This window comes from Spodoptera frugiperda, chromosome 15 (assembly GCF_023101765.2).
Source record: "Spodoptera frugiperda isolate SF20-4 chromosome 15, AGI-APGP_CSIRO_Sfru_2.0, whole genome shotgun sequence".
Lineage (NCBI taxonomy): Eukaryota > Metazoa > Arthropoda > Insecta > Lepidoptera > Noctuidae > Spodoptera > Spodoptera frugiperda.
The window spans coordinates 10475911-10490324 of NC_064226.1; the positions used below are offsets into that span (position 1 = coordinate 10475911).

At 36.0% G+C, this 14414-nt stretch overlaps 1 protein-coding gene across 1 annotated transcript in view; it reads left to right on the forward strand.

Annotated features, from left to right (window-relative positions):
- The window catches only part of LOC118271598 (dynein axonemal heavy chain 8), a 48273-nt gene that overhangs the window by 33503 nt on the left and 356 nt on the right, over window positions 1-14414 (forward strand). The window contains exons 52-90 of the mRNA XM_035587692.2: window positions 78-339; window positions 1834-1956; window positions 2143-2260; window positions 2417-2512; window positions 2593-2699; window positions 2832-2995; window positions 3423-3623; window positions 4069-4209; window positions 4330-4434; window positions 4624-4808; window positions 5099-5232; window positions 5493-5624; window positions 5849-6051; window positions 6279-6393; window positions 6462-6638; window positions 6716-6883; window positions 6967-7067; window positions 7154-7352; window positions 7618-7829; window positions 8051-8189; window positions 8381-8565; window positions 8713-8839; window positions 9129-9264; window positions 9377-9594; window positions 9752-9994; window positions 10284-10419; window positions 10503-10656; window positions 10728-10847; window positions 10925-10985; window positions 11064-11243; window positions 11313-11425; window positions 11506-11591; window positions 12028-12289; window positions 12526-12765; window positions 12839-13006; window positions 13257-13398; window positions 13751-13940; window positions 14021-14142; window positions 14237-14398. Of these exons, the coding sequence (XP_035443585.1) occupies window positions 78-339; window positions 1834-1956; window positions 2143-2260; window positions 2417-2512; window positions 2593-2699; window positions 2832-2995; window positions 3423-3623; window positions 4069-4209; window positions 4330-4434; window positions 4624-4808; window positions 5099-5232; window positions 5493-5624; window positions 5849-6051; window positions 6279-6393; window positions 6462-6638; window positions 6716-6883; window positions 6967-7067; window positions 7154-7352; window positions 7618-7829; window positions 8051-8189; window positions 8381-8565; window positions 8713-8839; window positions 9129-9264; window positions 9377-9594; window positions 9752-9994; window positions 10284-10419; window positions 10503-10656; window positions 10728-10847; window positions 10925-10985; window positions 11064-11243; window positions 11313-11425; window positions 11506-11591; window positions 12028-12289; window positions 12526-12765; window positions 12839-13006; window positions 13257-13398; window positions 13751-13940; window positions 14021-14142; window positions 14237-14398 (6127 nt within the window). The remainder of the gene's footprint in view (window positions 1-77; window positions 340-1833; window positions 1957-2142; window positions 2261-2416; window positions 2513-2592; window positions 2700-2831; window positions 2996-3422; window positions 3624-4068; window positions 4210-4329; window positions 4435-4623; window positions 4809-5098; window positions 5233-5492; window positions 5625-5848; window positions 6052-6278; window positions 6394-6461; window positions 6639-6715; window positions 6884-6966; window positions 7068-7153; window positions 7353-7617; window positions 7830-8050; window positions 8190-8380; window positions 8566-8712; window positions 8840-9128; window positions 9265-9376; window positions 9595-9751; window positions 9995-10283; window positions 10420-10502; window positions 10657-10727; window positions 10848-10924; window positions 10986-11063; window positions 11244-11312; window positions 11426-11505; window positions 11592-12027; window positions 12290-12525; window positions 12766-12838; window positions 13007-13256; window positions 13399-13750; window positions 13941-14020; window positions 14143-14236; window positions 14399-14414) is intronic.

Genomic DNA, 14414 nt, shown 5'->3' on the forward strand with positions numbered 1-14414 from the left:
ATCGTACTCAGTACACATGTAAACTTTTAATAATGGTGCACGTACATTCATATTCAAATATATTTGTGTTATGCCAGGTCTGAGAGTGTGGAGGATTATATCTACCCGTCTGACCATATACCAGAATACGCTTCGATCTTGGTACCGAATATCGACAATGTATGCATTACGTTTTTGATTGATATTATCGCCTCCCAGAATAAAGCAGTACTCTTGATTGGCGAACAAGGAACTGCTAAAACTGTTATGTTAAAAAGTTACATGAGGCAATACGACAACGAAGTGAAATTATTTAAAGTAGTTAACTTTTCGTCTGCTACCACTCCTAATATGTTCCAAGTGAGTATTAAGAATTAAAATCTATTAGTAGATACTTACTGACAGTAAAAGCTCAAAGCAGCTGCTCCAATCACTGACGCTGGCATTATTCATTATTAATTTATAATACAATTTTATAGATTGGAGTAGATTGTTCGACACATGTGATGTGCACAATGTTTGTTCACTATATCGTACCATATTCATTGTAATAACTCAAAATCAAAGTCAAAGCATTTCTTTCAATTAATCCTAAATAAGGCACTTTTGAAACGTCAAATTGAATTGTCCGTCAGTCTGTCTGTCAGTGAAGCTAGGCATCCGATTACAATGCCGTTTTAAAACTTCAATCTATGTTTCGTGTGAAGCTTTTTGGTTATAAATTCGTGTAGAAAAATGATAAGAATAAAGTCTGTATATACGATATGCATGATTGTAAGCAAAATCCTGATTCACCTGTGCCTGATTCGTATGGTCAAAACCGCATATGAATTATAAAATAATGCTCTTGTTGCGTTGTCCATTTTTTTACTAGTCTTATTTTTAAATTAACTTAGCTATAAATGTTATAGCTACAATTTAAAAACAAGAAACTCCATCGTTACTCTTTTGTGCGAAAAAAAATGTTTTTTACAATATCTCTGATACATTATTTGATCAATTACCTATTGTATATATGTAGGAACAATGTAACGACAATACGACGTCAAAACTATGGGACAATAAAACCAATTTGTAAAGAAAATAAAATAAAATAGCGGGTTGTTTCAAACATAGTGCCCACACATGTACACTTACAATTTTGAAATAATGCTTCTATACAAATAAAAAATAATCTTTATTTAATTTTTCAAATCAAAAAAATTACTGCTTGATGCCACAGGATCCCTAGACTACATTGGAATAAATTAATACTTTAAGTTAACGTGTGATCGTATTAGAGCATTGTCTAGTGTGAGCGAGTGCCCAGTGGAGCCGGACCAACATGCTGCCACGCATTTTTATCTTCAATATAATCTGACAGTTTATAATATGCCTGTTTACACAGTTCACGCTTTATACAAGATTTAAATTTTTTCTCGTTCAGATTCAGTATGGTACTTGGTAGTTTATTGTAACATTTAACACAAAATCCCATGAAGGATTTCTGCACTTTGGACAATCGGAATTGCGGTATAGCTAACTTATTTTTTATTTACCTCTCGTATTAAAATTGTGTCTGTCGCTTCTTTTTTCAAACAATAGTTGATTTTTTCTCACGTACATAATATTTTCGTAAATGAATTGAGAAGGCACTGTAAGAATATTTATAGTTTTAAATAGATCTGTCAAAGATTCGCGACGTTATATATTGCTCGAATAGCTCGCTTTTGCAAAATAAAATTGATTCTACATCCGCAGCTCGCCCCCACAGCAACACTCATACTATCCCAGCTGTTATGACGGCTTCATTTATTTTTTCCCTATTATACTCTCCGTCTTCTTAAAAAAATGGTTATACATATATACTTACAGAGAATAATTGAATCGTATGTGGAGAAGAGAGTGGGTATGACATACGGGCCCCCGGGTGGCCGAGCTATGACGGTGTTTGTCGACGATATAAATATGCCCGTGGTCAATGAGTGGGGTGATCAGGTACGCATACGAATTTACCATTTAGAACGCAATTCTTTTGTCGTGATGCTTATAAAATTCAACGTACAAAATGTCAAAACGCTGTATATATGACATACCTATTGACTATAAATATATTTGCACATGTTTCATGAAACAAAAAAATATTTTAAGTTGTAATATTAATATTATGTTTTACGCTCGTAGGTAACGAATGAAATAGTTCGACAAATGATGGAATGCGGAGGCTTTTACTCACTAGACAAACCCGGAGACTTTATTACTATAGCTGATATTCAAATGTTTGGTGCTAGTATACATCCAGGTAAAATTTTCTAGCCTATTAAAAAAATACCATTATTGAAAAATATTGTGTCAAATTTCATACTCCTCCGTTCACGGAATATTTGTGACAAGTGGCCCAATGATTTTGCCTTGCGAATTAATATAACGATATATACGTTTCAATTTACTATCACAGGTGGCGGTCGTAATGACATCCCTCCTCGTTTGAAGAGACAGTTCAATATATTCAACTGTACTTTACCAAGTATTACTTCAATGGACAGAATATTTGGTATATGGTTATTTATTTATTTGAGGAAATAGTTTATTTTATGTAAGAGATATATTAAATATATGACTGTGAAATTGCAGAAACCATTAGTAATGGACACTTTTGTAAATCTCGATATGACAAGAAGATTATAGAGTTTATGCCTAAACTAGTTCCAGTGACGCGTATCATATGGCAGCAAACCAAAGTGAGTGACATTTTAGTTGACATAAAAGTGTTATTTGGTAGGAAAAATATTTGCCTATACTTACCTAAGATATCCTATAGGTTCTATGGGATACCTATAGGTTCCTAATTGATACTAACAAAAATAATTTAGATCAAAATGCTGCCAACTCCAGCGAAGTTCCACTATGTGTTTAACCTGAGAGATCTATCTCGTATTTGGGAAGGAATACTTTATATAAAGAGAGAAGAACTCCAATCTGTTAATACGTGTCTCAAGCTTTGGTTTCACGAATGCTTAAGAGTGATATCAGACAGGTGAGAAAATACGAATTATTTTGCGTCTCCAATCCACAAATCCCGTATCCTCAAATTCCTAACCCAGAAGGCATCACTGTAACTTCTTTGGTGGTTCGGATGTTCATGGGCGGCGTTGATTGCTTAACGCAGGCGATCCGTCTGCTTGTTTGCATATATTTTTTTTTCAATTGCATTTATTTAAAATTTTACAAAGGTAGTAGTAGTGTAGCCTAAAATCTAAACTCGCCAAATTATAACGTTTGATTGAGAGAAGCGCAATTCAAAGCTAATAAAAGAAGAAGTTACCAATGCAAAACGTTGAAGTTCTTCAAATACTTTAGGTACTAAGTAAGCAGAAAATATCTAGATAGACAGATTCTTATTTGCTTACACTGTACACGTGCTTTAACTATGTGAGTATAATTAAATGTATTTTTGCTTCAAGATTTACTACATTTGATGATAAAAATTGGTTTGTGGAAAATTTCTGGAAAACAGCTGCACAAGAACTGCCAGAATACGTGAATGACTTCCCGCAAGAAGAAACATTTTTTGTTAATTTCTTACGTGAGCCAGTTGATCCAACTGGAGACGAGGACGAAGACTTCAGTACCGATGCGCCCAAAATATATGAAGAATTACCATCGTTAGTATTTTTTTCAACAGCTGTTGTAATGTATTAATTACACTATCCAAATATCCAAATATTACAAATATGAGTAAATGACTACATGGTCAAGATGTCCCTGAACTCGACGTCCAAATGGCACCAGTTGATCGACAAGGTTGCAACTGCAAAAATAAATTACATTGATTAATGTGGTATCCACGAAAAATTAATCTCTGTCTTTTAACTCTTATTGCTACCAATCTTTATATTTTCATCTGTATTTTTGCCTACGTTATCCTGAACAATACTTCAGTAATATGGGATCCCTGTGCCACTACCTCAGCAATTATTCTGTAATATAAATAATTAATTATAAGAACAACTAACTGTTAATATTAATATTAGAATATTTTATGGATAAGAATTTGTACAAACAGAAAATTTGTGATACGTCGACCTTCATTTAACGTGATGTTTACAGTTGGGAATTTGTGCTGAGCAAGCTTATTGGCTTCCAAGACCTGTTCAACGAACAGATCAGAGGAGCGCATCTGGACTTGGTGTTCTTCCATGATGCGATGGTTCATCTCTTTATCATATCACGCATCATTAACACCCCACGGTGAGCTACTTAATAATATATGTTTATATCCCTATTTATGCACATTATCGTCACATTTTTTATTACTTGTCAGCTGTCTAATGCGGAATTTATATTAAAATATGATTGTAATTTTTACAGAGGCAATGCTTTGCTGGTAGGCGTGGGAGGTTCTGGGAAACAAAGCTTAACGAAGTTGGCCTCGTTTATAGCCAATTTTTCGTTTTATCAAATAACTTTGACCAGGTAAAAGAAATATTTCCTCTTTAATAAAAAAAATAAGATTCCAATTTGCCTGAAATATTGTAGCACCATTGTAGAGTATAAATTCAGGACATCTTTAAGAAATATCGAATACGGGGTAACTTTAGAAATTTAGGAAGACATATATTTGCATATTTGATTACGCCCTACATTATATTACCCCGTTTTCAGATCGTACAATGTAAACAACTTCATGGACGATATAAAAGTGTTGTACCGCGTCGCCGGCCTGCAGGGGCGCGGCATCTCCTTCATATTTACCGACAACGACATCAAAGATGAGCAATTCTTGGAGTTCCTCAATAACATCCTGAGTTCGGGAGAAATTGCGAATCTCTTCCCTAAGGAAGAAATGGGTAACTTTTAGATCCAGTTTAAACTAGCTACGGCAGCGACTTCGTACGCGTGGTAACGTTTTCCCGCGTAAATCTCGATCCCGTGGGAATTCCTGGGATAAAAAACTATTTTTATGCTCCACATTGTCCTCTCTTACAAACACCTCTGTTACCTATGTCATTTTTTTTATAAAAAATATTTTTTATTTAAATTTTCTAGTAACTCTCTACTATTTTTTTTAATAATATTTTTAATTTATAAGATTAACACGTCTACAGTTTTCGGTAATACATATTCACATTTTATACAGATGAGATTATGAATGAGTTGACACCTATAATGAAGAAATATGCGCCAAAAAGAATTCCAGTTCCAGATATATTGTACGAATACTTTATCATACGCTCCAGAGCAAACCTTCATGTTGTACTGTGTTTTTCGCCTGTAAGTTGAATCTTTTTGTAGACTATATTTGATTTCCTTTCTAAATAGAGTTTTGCTTCCAATACATAATACATACCTAGATATCGGGTATCTCGAATAACAATTTTATAACATGCTACATTATTGGTTTATTTATTGTCTTTAAAATATTTTAGTTTTTACTGAATATGTTTTCCGTAACTGAAACTATGAACTATACTAGAATAATACCTACTATACTAATTCTTATAATTCTTAGTTTATTTTATTACGATGACTAGGTCGGTGAAAAGTTTAGAAACCGAGCTCTGAAGTTCCCCGGTCTTATATCTGGACCTACAATGGACTGGTTCCAGAAGTGGCCTAGAGAAGCCCTCATAGAAGTGGCACATCACTTTTTATGGGAATTCGCGGTTCGTTTTTCAACTTAAATATAATCCGAAAGTGTTAGTGTCTGTTTGTTTTTCTGTCTTTCATGGCAAAATGGAGCGACGAATTGAGGTGATTTTTTACGTGAAGATAGTTTGATGGAAATACTTTTTGTCTCTTTCTAACTACCCACTTCCCTAAATTGGACTTTAGTGTGAAGTATGTATTCCGTAAATTTCAAAAAAAATATTTTCTATTCTAATTTTAGGTGGTGTGTTCGCCAGAAACAAAACAAAATTTAATTGAAATAATGGGCATAGTACAGGATAATGTAGCGAACATGTGTACACAGTACTATGATCGCTTCAGAAGGCAGACCCATGTTACTCCTAAGTCATATTTATCTTTCCTGGAAGGCTATAAAGTGCTATACAAGGAGAAACATGAAAACATTGCAGAAATGGCAAGAAGGTACATTATTTATTTTGCTAATATTCACATTTCAAACACCGTTTTATTTTGATGGTTCTATGAACGGAGAGCCCGTTCACCGAGATCGTAATATTTCGAAAATAAAACTGTGGTAATCTTGCAGTAGGTGTCTATATCTTATGGCTACTGCGAATAGGTTCAGCCCAACAACCATGCTTACAGTTTGTAATTATTTTCCTGCATTTTAACGTGATTTCATATTTCAGAATGACAACTGGTCTCGGGAAGTTGGTAGAGGCAGCAGCCAGTGTTGATATTTTAAAGAAAGAGTTGGAAGTAAAAGAAATTGAAATTAAGAAAGCTACAGAGAGAGCAGAAGAGGTTTGTGTCAAGTGTCAACTGGTGTCTTACTGAAAAAAAAACGTAGTCTAAGTGCAAAAGCATTGCAGGTTCTGGCGGCTGTAGCAGACTCGCAGGCAGCCGCTGAGATTGTGAAGGCCGAGGTGCTGGAGGTAAAGGATCGCGCCGTCAAGCTCGTCAACGTCATCGCAGCGGAGACCGCCGTCGCTGAGGAAAAGCTGGCAGATGCAAAGCCAGCGCTTGACGCTGCTGAGGCTGCACTGCAGGTAATTGGTCATGTTTATAGTGCTCAGATTTTTACATAACAATGCAGCTATGTAACTAATACGACACATCTTTGCAGACCATCAATGCTGCTGATATTGCCACCGTCAGGAAGCTGGGCAAGCCTCCTCACCTCATCACGCTCATTATGGACGCTGTCATTATTTTGTTTAGAAAGCGTATCGATTCTATTAGGCCAGATCCTGAAAAACAATGCTTAACTGCTTCTTGGGCCGAGTCTCTAAAGGTAATATAGCTGAAGTGAAAAAGTCATGATTTTTTGTTATAAAAATATAATACATACTATAATCACATTTATTTATTTCTTAGGTCATGGCGGATGCCAGATTTTTGAGCAACTTGAAAAACTATCCAAAAGATGAAATAAATGCGGAAATGGTTGATTTACTACAACCTTATTTCAGTTATCCGTAAGTATAATACTTATAAGTGTTTAGCTTCTACAGCAGTGTTGTGTGTTAATCTTCTAAAAAGAGATAACTTTTTATAATTACAGTCAGTATACCTTTGAAGCAGCAAAAATAGCCTGCGGTAACGTTGCTGGTTTAATTTCATGGACAATCGCCATGGCACAGTTTTATTCGGTGAATAAGGACGTGCTACCATTAAAAGCTAACCTAGCAGTGATGCAGGGCAAGTATCAAGCGGCTAAGAGGGAACTGGAAGCAGCCGAGGCACAACTCCAAGCCAAAGAGGTACTCACTACCTCTCAACACAATACTTACAGCCTTCACCCTTGGCACAGTAAGCTCCAGTAGATAGTACAGTATTTTGCAGGTTGTGTAACGCGGGTATTAATAATAACTACCTAAAACACAACATATTATCACGTTGTGGCAATAGACTGGCTTAATTGTACTTTCGTCTTGACCAGTCACATATAAAGCGAGACTTACTACCTAAAATCTAAATACTTACATAATTATGTGTAAAAATACACGCATGCCATCACCCCCACAGCGAGAGTTGGCGCACGTACAGAAGCAGTTCGACGACGCGATGACGTTGAAGCAGGCAGTGCTGGACGATGCAGCCAAGTGCCAACAGAAGATGGACGCTGCTACAGCCCTCATTAACGGTCTCAGTGGCGAGCGTATCCGCTGGACAGAACAATCTGCGCTCTTTAAGTCTGAGATTGAGCGTTTGGTCGGCGACATCCTGCTGCTTACTGGGTTTGAGATTTTTTACTTACATTTCAAAAATATAATTTTAATACCAATTTATATTTAAAGAAAAGGTGTGTGCAATACTTGTAAGAGCCATCGTTGGTCATCATCCAGAAGGTGCTAATGTTACGTGAGGCCCTGTTTCACTATAGTTCTCAAAAATAATGTCCATTTGTTTGACACTAATTCTCAGGTGTATCCTCATTACATTGTGTTTGGTTTTTCAGATTTTTATCTTATTCTGGACCGTTTAACCAAGAGTTCCGAACACTACTTAGTAACAACTGGCTTAGTGAACTGTTGCGCAGAAAGATTCCAGTATCTATGAATATGAATATAACTGAACAGTTGACTGATACGGCTACGGTAATTTCAATAGAAAATTATTAGGGATCCTAACACTAAATACACGTTTGATACTCCACAATGCTTTTAGATTTTAATAAATTCATTTTAATTCATCCAGTTGTATTACTACGTAGGTCTATTTAATAGGAAACTCGAGTATAGTTTAGTCACAGCATTATAGGACTACATGTTGAAACATATTCCTTTAGATTGGAGAATGGAACTTGTGTGGCTTGCCAACTGACGAATTGTCGATACAAAATGGAATTATTGTGACAAAAGCTGCTCGCTATCCGTTGCTAATCGATCCCCAGATCCAGGGAAAGATCTGGATAAAGAATACTGAGAAACACAATGACTTGATTGTAACGACATTAAATCACAAATATTTTAGGTAAGTATAACTGTAAGGTTGTTATAAAATCCGAGTAGTATAACGGAATGATATCTAATAATGTTGACTACGGATTTATTTATCTGAATTTCAATATGAAATAAATTAAGATTTTTATCCATTATTAACACAACAATTGATGTGTAGGAACCACATAGAAGATTGTGTATCGTTAGGTAGACCTATGTTGATAGAAGATGTGTTTGAAGAGTTGGACCCAGTACTAGACAACGTTCTTGAAAAGAATTATATCAAAATCGGTTCCACGTTTAAGGTATATCCATTTCTAACATTATCCGTAATATGTATATTTGTAGTCTTGTGTAGATCATTGTATGTTTAGTCGTATTTTAAGTTTTATTCATGTAACCTAAATCGGTAATCATAAAAATCTTTAAGAACCTAGCCTCGACATAATTAAAAAACCAAAGGAAGATAAAAAGAGATGTTGTGTGATATTTTTTGTTATGGAAATCAATATTCACAATCGTTCGACATATTATAATAGGTTTTAAAGACGCAATTGTAGCTACAAATTATTATAATGACTAAAATATTTTCAGGTCCGATTGGGAGACAAAGAAATAGACGTAACGGCAGGCCACAGAATATACATAACTACGAAACTACCTAATCCCGCCTATACGCCTGAAATTTCGGCTAGAACTTCAATTATAGACTTTACTGTCACGATGCAAGGTACATTTTAATTTTTTTAATTTCTTAGGTTGGGAAAACTAATAATTGTATCTATAAACTGCTGAATTTTACATCCTAGTTTCATTACTAAAAAGGTCTTCTGTTTCAATAGGTCTTGAGGATCAGCTACTTGGCCGTGTGATCTTAACAGAAAAGGCGGAGATGGAAGCGGAACGAACTCAACTGATTATGGACGTGACGGCGAACCGACGTAAGATGCAGGAATTGGAAGCCAATTTGCTGCACAAACTGACCACTATACAAGGGTCGCTTGTTGAAGATGTGTCACTCATTCAAGTATTGAATGTCACCAAAGCAACAGCCACTGATGTACGTAGTTTTGAAGTTACAAGGAAAACACCCTTTGGAGCCATTAATTTTATCTTACCCTAACCTAACCAAAAATCCGAGTTATGTCTCTATTATGTCAAGATTCGAAACTGATAGTTCTTGTGTATACATAATACGTATTATTTTATCACACCAGGTAAAGGAAAAGCTGGATGTAGCAAAAGAGACAGAGATGAAGATAAACGCGGCTCGCGAGGAGTACCGGCCGGTGGCCACACGTGGCTCTGTCCTGTATTTCCTCATTTGCAACATGTCTCTCGTGTGCAACATGTACCAGACCTCACTGGCGCAGTTCCTCGAGCGCTTCGATATTTCACTGGAACGTTCGCCACAAAGCCCTATTACGTTCAGGAGGATTGGCCACATTATTGATTATCTGGTTAGTGAGGATATATTATGATAATGTCCTCTATTGATATAGTTTCTGTTGTCTTTACCTATATTATTTCATCATTGGCTAGCTTCTATCAGCGAGTTCATAGGCTCAAATTGGTAATTTCTGTTTTTTTCTGTTCCCGTGACTATTGAGAAGCGATCGAGAAGTAGATTATGGGGTGCTCTGCGGTGACCAGTTACAATTAAGATGTTAAAATACAAGTAAAACGCTAATTTTGACTATTAAAATGTGTTTATTAAAGATAGTGTCATATAATTTTTAATTCACGCAGACTTATGATGTCTTCAAGTTCATCAGCCGCGGCTTTTATGAAAAACACAAATATCTATTCACATTGCTCTTGACTTTGAAAATTGACATACAAAGAGGATACGTTTCATTTGATGAATTCCAGACTTTTATTAAAGGTAACATGTGTTTATAATAGCTTCACATCTAAATTCTTAAATAGTAATAAAATACTTATAAATCAACATTTTTTTGCATTTAGGTGGTGCGGCGTTGGATTTAAATGCCTGCCCTCCAAAACCTTTTAAATGGGTAACCGACATGTCATGGTTGAACTTGGTTCAGCTCTCCGGTTTGCGTCAGTTTACGAATATACTGAATCAAGTAACTAACAATGAAAAGGGTTGGAAAGCTTGGTGAGTGACAGAACGTTAGGCTTGAGTAACAATTCTCGAGTGCAGCAGTTTTAATCTCTCTGTTTCTAAAGGTTTGATAAGGAAGCGCCAGAAGAGGAGCCGTTACCTGATGGCTATAACACTCTAGACGTGTTCAGAAAACTGCTGGTGGTACGATCCTGGTGTCCTGATAGGACACTAGCACAAAGTTTGTAAGTGGCTTGTGATAATTAATCATTTTATTTTGTATTTTCTTTCTGTGTATATTTAATGCTGTGAAAAATTTCAGAAAGTATGTTGTGAGTTCTATGGGAGCTCGATACTCTGAAGCTGTCATAGTCAATTATGAGGTTCGTTGATGATGCAAATAAGAAAAAATACGCTTAAAACTTCGACTCTATTTTAATAAAAAAAAAACTTACTTTCAGAATATGGTATTAGAATCTCGTCCACTGGTTCCCCTGATAGGATTTTTGGCCATGGGCTCGGATCCAACACCTTCTATCGAGATAACTGCTAAGCGCATGGAGAATATTTGTTCATCCATATCAATGGGCCAAGGTCAAGAGATTCATGCAAGAAAACTAATAGATCGTGGATTAAAAGAGGTGAGCATTGTAGTAACATGGAGTATAAAATTTTATTACAATAATCTAACGAATAATTTAAATTTTCAGGGATTGTGGGTGTTACTGCAAAACTGTCACTTAGGATTAGAGTATATGGTGGAGATCATGGAACAGTTTGGTGAACTCGAAAAGGACCCAGAAGCAATACATGAATGCTTTAGGTAATGCTGCCACTGTGCCAGGCACGTAATGTTCCTGTACTTGGTGACTATAATCTGATAATATCATTTTTACATTTTAGACTCTGGATCACAACTGAGGTTCACGATAAATTTCCAATTACTCTTCTGCAAATGTCCATTAAATATACGTGTGAACCACCATCCGGTAAGCTCATTTTGTTAAATATTTTAAGCTTATCTAATAGTGAATTTAGACTACGACCGAAGTACTCGTATGTAGTTACAATATGTGGGCGATACCTATTAGGTATTGCAGGTAAAGTATAACAAAACATAACAAATTCATTGTCCATGTTTTTAAGATGTTTGAAATTTTTAAGATTAAGATTTATATTGCGACCCTCGACCAGTTCTCAAGCAGGTTGATACTATACTATACACACATATATTTATACCTATATTATATTAGCTTTTGCTAGTGTTGCCAAACACACAACTTTCAGATTTATAACATTATATAAACTTTTTAGATAGATAGATAGATAGAGCAAAGTGGCGAACAATTGGGGAGGCCTATGTCCAGCAGTGGACTGCTATAGGCTGATGATGATGATGATGATGATAAACTTTTTTATTTTTAGGTATAAAAGCGGGTCTCATGAGGACCTATGATGCGATGAGTCAGGACTTCCTTGACTACAGCGACAGTCCCTTCTATTTGCCTTTGATCTATACCATCTCATTCTTACACACGGTGGTGCAAGAGAGACGGAAGTTCGGTCCTCTCGGGTGGAATATTCCCTACGAGTTTAATTCTTCTGACTGGATGTCCTCTTGTATGTTTGTGCAAAACCATTTAGATTCCCTAGAGCCAGGGCAAAATGTTAGCTGGACTACTATACGGTAAATTGCTTATACGTTTTCGTAAATATTTATTATATTTAATATATTATACTTATATGGAAAACTGTTTTTATTGTTATAATTACAAGTATGGTATATGCGGTGGGATACCGCGGAAGAGTTACGGACGACTGCAGCAAACTTTAACTTAACATTTTCTATAAATTTCGATGCTCAGATTAAATATTTACCGACTTCATTTATTATTATTATTTAAAGGACAACTATTTTCCCAGTTATATGGTGTCTGCGGTGGAATACGGCGGAAGAGTTACGGACGACTACGACAACCGTCTACTCGTCACTTTCTGTAAAGTCTGGTTCTCAGACCAAATATTTACAGACGAATTCCAGTTCTACAAAGGATATGGCATTCTTAAGTACAAGAATATAGGCGAGTACCTAGAAGTTATTGAGACAATGAAAACAGTAGATCCCCCTCAAGCGTACGGTCTGCACACCAATGCGGATATCACGTGAGTTTACGGCCACTTAAATAAGTTAATTTCTTATGCCGCTCATTATATTAAATAACTATTCTGGCTTCAGGTATCAGCGCAATACCACACAGGAACTGTTAGATACGATACTATCGATTCAGCCCAAGGAGTCAAGCGCAGGAGGTGGAGAAACTCGTGAAGCTTCAGTGTATAGGCAATCCAAAGAGATGCTGGAGAAAGTTCCCGCTGACTTTGACCCTCATGAAGTGCTTGCAAGGTTAACTGAAATGAAATGTTTTTGTATCCTTGGACCTTGAATGTCATACTTACGTGTTCCTCTTAGTACTTGTCCACGCTGACTCGCGGGCGCGGTTGCGAAATATTAAAAACTAGCAATCTACCCGTGACTTCGTACACATGACCTCTCGTAGGATTTTCAGCAAATCCTTTGATAAATCCTATCCGTCGCCTGTCCGTCTCTTGATTCTAAGGTAGCTCCTCACCAACTTTCTCTTATATATTTTTAGATTGAGATTATACGGTATAATAAATCCAATGGTGATATTTTTGAGACAAGAAATCGACCGCATGCAGAAAGTAATTACGCTTGTCAGAATTACTTTGAAAGACTTATTGCTCGCTATTGATGGCACCATCATCATGAATGAGGTAATGCATTGCAATATTATGAGTACCTAAATTGAGTTAATATTAATAGAAGTCTGGATCACGTGTCGTCATATAACAATATTACAAGATATGAAAGTTTTAATTAGTTTTCTGTCACCTTTTCTGTTACTACCCACTATCTACTAGACCAATTATAGAATTGGTCAATTCATGTAGAGCTATGCTTGATGTTGTGTCAAATTATTAGCTGTTGGTTCTACTAATACCTTATTTAAAACTTAGAAAAAAAAAGAAATGACATCTGATAATTGTAGTTATTATTATACGAATGATCGGAATCAGCTTAGATAAATTGTAAAACTAATTTATAATAATGTCTGTTTTGTTGCAGGCTCTTCGAGATTCTTTAGACAATATCTATGATGCAAAAGTCCCCAAAATTTGGCTGAAGACTTCTTGGTCATCTTCTACATTAGGTTTTTGGTTTACTGAGTTTTTAGAAAGAACCATACAATTCTCCACATGGTGCTTCCAAGCAAGGCCAAATTCGTTCTGGATGACAGGATTCTTTAATCCACAAGGTAAAAGAAAATATTTTAAAATCAAACTGGAAAAGGTTAAACGTGATCTGATGATAGAAAGTTAACTCTGTTCCTTTTAGGATTTTTGACCGCCATGCGTCAAGAAGTGACTCGAGCCCACAAAGGCTGGGCTCTCGACATGGTCACCTTACACAATGATGTTACTAAATTTATACTGGAGGAAATAAAAGCGCCACCTCTGGTAAGATATAGCATAATAACGTGGTTTCTTTCTTTGTTCGAAGTCTTCTACTAATTAAAGCTAATTACAATACCTAACTTTACTGCCCATGTAGGAAGGTGTGTTTATACATGGTTTATACCTAGAAGGCGCAGGTTGGGATCGTCGCAACATGCGTTTATGTGAGTCTACGCTAAAAGTAGTATACGCAGTGTTACCGGTGGTACACGTGTACGCGATCAACTCCACGGCACCCAAGGACCCCAAACTGTACCAGGTCATTATTTAATTTA